Here is a 6,528-nt window from a genome sequence, read left to right as displayed (position 1 = left end):
TGTATGTATGTATGTATGTATGTATGTATGTATGTATGTATGTATGTATGTATGTATGTATGTATGTATGTATGTATGTATGTATGTATGTATGTATAGGCCAATGTTAATTTGCAACCCATGTAAATCTTACAACTTTTACAACCCTCATATAAACCATTGGATTAATGATAAGTTGTTACTTTGTATTTATTTATTTTTTGTTTTTGTAGTTGAAAATATTGGGTTCGCGTCAATTGTAACCGGTGATCATGAAATCAATGGTTAAGATTTTAGTTGTACTTTTACTTGTAAAGATTAGAAATTGATTGCATGTGTAATTAATTTATATGTAGGAAGTTCAAATAACAAGACTAAATATCATGAAATGTATAGTGAAAACAAATGTTTATGTGTGAATTTTTGAAAAAAAAAATCATTTAAAAATGTATACATATATAAGTAATATGTAAGGTCGATTCAAATATATCTTCAAGTATAATTTTTTTTATAGTTCACATATATTAACTTTTAATCACAATATTAACCTTTGATATAAATTGGGGTTAATACTTTATATATGACCGCATATAAGCTGTTATCTTTGTACGTATTGATTCTAGAGTGATTTGAAAAGTCCGTTTTTACAACAGAATTATTAATATTGATGTATGTTTATTTTAAATAATAAAAATGATATTTTTTTAATAATTAATTAAGCATAATACATAATCTTATTAAAAAAAAAAAAAAAAAGGATGGTTCATAGCAATCTTCCTTTTGAATCTCAGTCGAATGGATCTTTCATAAAATCTGAGTTAATTGGAGTTGGAGCTGGTTTGATACTTGGGCACGTGCATGCAACCTTTTTTTATAGCTTCATACATTCCATGTACGTTGGCTTTCCCACCTCCATTTTTTATTCTTTAATTGTGTGTGATTTTCTGCATGGAATTACAACTATTACTACTATATATAATCTCTATATATTAATAAATAAATAAGTAATAAAACCTTTTAAAAAAGAAATCTATTAAGTTCAATATATATATTACCAATAGAAGTATTATCATTTATTATTCTACACTTATTTACAAGTTTTCCATCATATAAACTTTCATATATATATATATATATATATATATATACATACATATATATATATATATATAGGTGGGTTATTATACAACATTTTACATTTGTACAACCAATATAACTTAATTTCAACCGTTCGTTTAATTTGATTAATATGTGATTTTATAAAAGTTCTTATTGTTTTCTAATATAAAGAATTGATCATAATTAATGAACTCTTATACATTTCCATAAATATCTCAATTGATTGAGTTACAGTACAAATGTAATGAGTTGCATTTGAAACGTCATCTCTCTCTATGTGTATGTGTGTGTGTATATATATATATATATATATATATATATGTCTTTTAGGGTTTTCTTATTAATTAAAATAAAAGACTTTTCTTCAAAAAGATATAAGACTTTTTCTGGCAATAATTCGGATCCTAACATGTTTCTTGACTTCTCAGTGATAATTACAAAATAATCAATAGGTTTGATTTTTTCCCAAATTATATTTTAATTATTACATCTAATTACAAAATTGGTTAGATCTCAATTGTTGAAATTTAACTTTTTTATTTACATTTTTTGTAATATAAACAACATTGTTATGCTCTCTTAAGCTTTGACAATGAAATCAAGAAAATGTTGAGTAAAATTAATTTTTTGAAAAAAAAAACTTAAAATTGATTTTGGTTTCTGAAAATTTCTTCATTATATTATGCTTTAATGCAATGTTGTTTTATTGTAAAAAGAAAAGAAAAAAAAATTAAAAAAGTTATGAGTAATTAATTAAGAAATTAAATTAAATAATCAAATTAAATTAAATTTTGCATTGGAAGTAGGGAAGTTCCTTACTCCCTTGTCTCAAGGAGATTGTTATTCCCATTGTTGTTCTTCAAATCTTCACAAGCTTCATGCTCTTGTCTCTTTAACAAGCATTAATAATAATAATAATAATAAAAAGCCTCATCATAATCAACAAACAAACAGATCATAATGTGATGACAATCCCCATGTTCATTTAAGGCAAAAGATACCCTTATCCTTCATCATTTTATTAATTAAACAACTTCTAATTGATCCCACAAACAATGTGTAATCCATCCCATAGGTCCAAATGTACTTCTAACATCTTCTTAATTCACCACAACAAAAATAACACTCATGCAATGCGTCCGAACCTGTCCACGGATGTATTAGAAATGATACCTTGGAACGGATGTAAAGCAAACAAATAGCTTCGGGCAAAGGATTGTGTCGGTTGTAAGAGATATGAATCCGTCTGCCCAACGGATTTCTTGAGTGTTCAAGTTTATTTATGGCATGAAACAACCCGTAGCAGAGAAGGTTTTGTTTTGTATTTAAAAACGTTAATAGCTTCTTTAAAGGCTTTAGAGAAGTTTTTCATTTCCATCAAAAAGTTTTTCTATATAAGGGTAGGTAAAGATTTTTAGGTGTGTTTTTGTTAACTTTTAGAGACGCTTTTTTGTGGCTATAAATACACTTCCAAAGTTTCTCTAAAGATTAGTCAACTTTTTTCAAAAAGCTTCTATAAAAGTATTTGTTAGTAACATTTTTCAAGTATTTGTGACGGTTGATAAACGTCTCAAAAAGGTACTCTCAGAGAAAGTTTACAAAAAAGCTTCTTTAAAGGTATTAGCTTTAGTGACATTTTACCTAAACTTTCTGTTGGGTCACCTATTGATTTGGTGATGACCCATTGATCTGTTCCTCTATATTAGCAACACTTAGTAGTTATTGGTTCTTTGTATATTAGTGTCTTGTTACATACTTAAGTCATTGGCAAAATCGAAGACTAGCCGATGTAAAGACAGAAGGTCACCGATGCGGTGTTGTGGATCAACTGTCTAATATATACACCAAGACTCCAAAGTAGCTGAAATGAATATTAAAAATATTTTGAWGCTACAAGCCGATTGAAGGAASATCTTCATARACCGAAGATTGAAAATCKTCATGGACTCAAGATTGAAGATCATGGACCGAAGATTGAAAATCTTCATGGACCGAAGATTTGTGAGTAGCTGCTTAAAGCTACATATCCATCCAAAGGAGATCTTCCTACAGACTGACCATATCTCTGCAAAGTTTGTCTCTGCATGAACAGTGTTGTTTGCACGCTGTGTACGATGAAAATGAGATATCAACATTGGTTAAGTCAACCCCTACCTTCTTATCCTCAAGTGACAAGTGTCCCCATGCATTAAATGCTGAAGGTAGTATAAAAAGGCAGTGTGCATCTCCCATGCAGACAACTGGCTTTTTGAAAGATTACTTAGTGCATTCTCAAAGCAATTGGCTATTCTCTTCTACTCCCTTGCTCTCCTGTGTGCGAAGAAAATCTTAGTGTTCTTCATTTCCTTTCAAGAACTCTTTGTGTTGTTCTTGAAAGTTCTTCTCCTTGTAAGATTGTTTATGTTAGGTTTTCCTTTCCTATCTTTCGCAACAATCTTTTGTATTTCTGTGTGTATTATTTCTTGATATAAATCAATAAGAATTAAAAAGTTGAAAAAAGTCTGTGTAATTGTATTCAACCCCCCTTCTACAATTACTTTCTGTTTATTGTCATTCCCTTCGGGACTAACACTTTCTCTAAAGATATCATTTAGTTACACTTTGCAAACCTTCTCTGAAGGTTGTCTTTAGATACAAATAATCAAAACATTCTCTAAAGGTTATCTTTACATACACTTTTAAAAGATCAATTCATTCTTTAAAGAGCATATTATTATTATTATTTTTCATCCATATTTCAACTATTTATATTTATATATAATTATGTATTATAAATAATAATATTAATCAATAAAAACAACAAAAAATCTTAAAGCAATAAATTTTTCATACTTATTTTATAAAAAACAAGAATTTTTCAAAACAATTCATAATGTTCAATTAATCCATGCATCCATTTTCTAACATCCTCACTAAATCCTTGCAAAATTTGATCCTCAACCTATCACCTCTCATCTGTTTCTAACTTTTTTATATTTACTTCTCGAGTAGAACCACGTTTGTTACTTTGCACAAATAACGAAGCCCATTTGGTTGCAAGGTGTCTATAAATGTGGTAGCCATAATGGAATAATTTCATGGGAACGGTAATGGTGCCCATTTCCCACCTTATCTGTAAAAACTCAATAATCCATCAAAACACGTCATCAGAAAAATGAATATAAAACGTAAATATAATTTCAACTTTAACATTCTCCTATTTAGGCATCATAAGTAGCATAACATATTAAACTTGCTTTTAACCTTTTGATAAAAAGCTGGCAGGTTAGACTCCTCAAACGGAAGATATCAGCAGCAACACCATCATAATCACACTTACTTAAAACCTCAAGGCAAACAATGGTATGAACTTCATTCAAAACATAGATTTGTTTCAAACCAAAATCGAACAAGCAACAATGCAACATACACTACCAAAAAACCCACTATTTCCGGCGGATTTGGCTGCCAGAAAAAAGGGCGCCGGTGATTGTTTTTCCGGCGGCTTTTCCGGCGGATTTTCCCCGTTTCCGACGGATTACGGCCGCCGGAAAATCTTCGCCGGTTTTTAAAAAAAATCTTGATTAACTTAACAAATAATTAATCTTTTTTAAAAATTTCCGGCGGAATATTCCGTCGGAAATCCACCGGAAACATTTCTCGCCGGAAAAATAATATTTTCTAAAAGATTTATTTTTTTTTTAAATTACCGGCGGATTTAATATATATAATAATTTTTTTAAATAATAATTTAGAAAAGTTTTAATTTTTTTTAAAATACCGGTGGATAAATCCGCCGGAAATCCGCCGGAAAAGTATATATATAATAATATATTTTTTTTAAATAATATTTAAAAAAAGATTTAATTTTTTTTTAAAAAATACCGGCGGATAAATCCGCCGGAAATATATATATATATATATATATATATAATATTTTAAATTTATTTAAAATTAATATTTAAAACCTGTATTTAATACCTGTATTTAAAAACTGCAAATCTATACAATATTAAAACTGAAAATAAAAAGGCGAAATAGAACTAAATATCATACTTTAAAGTGAAACTACAATTATTCCAACCAAACAAAAACTAAATTGTTTCAAAGCGAAAGACAATATTCAATATGGTGGTGGCGGGGGGAAATGTTGAGATTGACTGAGCTGTCTAACCAAAGCAGCCATATCTTGAAGTTGTCTATCCTGTTGCTCCTCCCTCTGTCGTCGTCGCTCCGCCTCCACCCGCTGTCGCTCCTCCTCCACCAAACGTCGCTCCTCGGCCGCCCGCCATCGCTCCTCCTCCGCCAAACGTCGCTCCTCCGCCGCCCGCCATCGCTCCTCCTCCGCCAAACGTCGCTCCTCCGCCAAACGTCGCTCCTCGGCCGCCCACCATCGCTCCTCCTCCGCCAAACGTCGCTCCTCCTCCGCCATCTGTTGGCGCTGACTTTGTTCCTGTAAGTCTCTAAGTTGGCACTGACTTTGTTCCTGTAAGTCTCTAAGTTGGGTCTTTAAGGTTTGAATTTCCTATAAAATAAATAAAACGTTATAATATTTAATATGAATTATAAGCTAAGTCGATAAACATCATCAAAAGAAAAGAGACACATACATGCTTATCTGAAGACGATGAACCAMCTTCCGGAAAGTCCCCGGTCAAGACACAATTAGGATCTTGGTTGTACCCAAACCCAAATAAACGACCTTTCTTGCTTCCCCCAACCGCTTGCTCCCACAACTCTTTATCAACTAAGGGATAAGTTGAGGGATCATCGCCGTATCTTTGGCTGATACCAGTTGAATACTCATCCTATATATAGTTTAAAAAAGATTGCAAGTCAATTTTGACAGCATAACGGCTGTAAATGAGACGTTTCCAAAACAATCATAACGTTTGCCCAATAAATGGCAACCCAAACTAAATAATGACATATACGTAATTTCTAACATAAACAATCCTAATGTTTGCCCAACAAATGGCAACCCAAACTAAAGCATGATATATACGTAATTTCTAACGTAAACAATACGGTTGTTTGCCCAACAAATGGCAACCCAAACTAAAGCATGATATATACGTAATTTCTAACGTAAACAATCCTAATGTTTGCCCAACAAATGGCAACCCAAACTAAATAATGAAATATATACGTAATTTCTAACTTAAACAATTATAATGTTTGCCCAATAAATGGCAACCCAATTATAATAGATAGATATACTTACAATGACTTGGCTACACTTAGTGGTCACGTACCCCCCAGAATCCGTAGATGCGGCATCTCCACTCGACCTCTTCTTGTGTGTGTAATCGAATAATTCAACAACGGTCGGGGGCACGCCATCTTTTGCTCGTGTCTACAAAGGTCAAATTATACAAACATGTGTTAATTATAACATGTTAAAAATCAAGCTACTAAATTAATGGGTTTTAGGTTCTACCAGACGAGCAC

The 6,528-nt window shown here is 31.4% G+C and overlaps 1 protein-coding gene across 1 annotated transcript in view; it reads right to left on the bottom strand.

The window, feature by feature from the left end:
• The window catches only part of LOC112513006 (transcription factor bHLH83-like), a 9,574-nt gene extending 4,065 nt beyond the window's left edge, over positions 1 to 5,509 (bottom strand). Inside the window, exon 1 of the mRNA XM_025119129.1 lies at positions 5,431 to 5,509. Coding sequence (XP_024974897.1) covers positions 5,431 to 5,509 — 79 coding nt within the window. The remainder of the gene's footprint in view (positions 1 to 5,430) is intronic.
• Positions 5,510 to 6,528: the final 1,019 nt, after the last annotated feature.

The sequence above is a fragment of the Cynara cardunculus genome (genome assembly GCF_001531365.2).
Source record: "Cynara cardunculus var. scolymus isolate 2C chromosome LG 5, CcrdV1, whole genome shotgun sequence".
Lineage (NCBI taxonomy): Eukaryota > Viridiplantae > Streptophyta > Magnoliopsida > Asterales > Asteraceae > Cynara > Cynara cardunculus.
The sequence above is the reverse complement of the archived record's forward strand: the minus strand, read 5'-3'. Positions and strand labels throughout refer to the sequence as shown.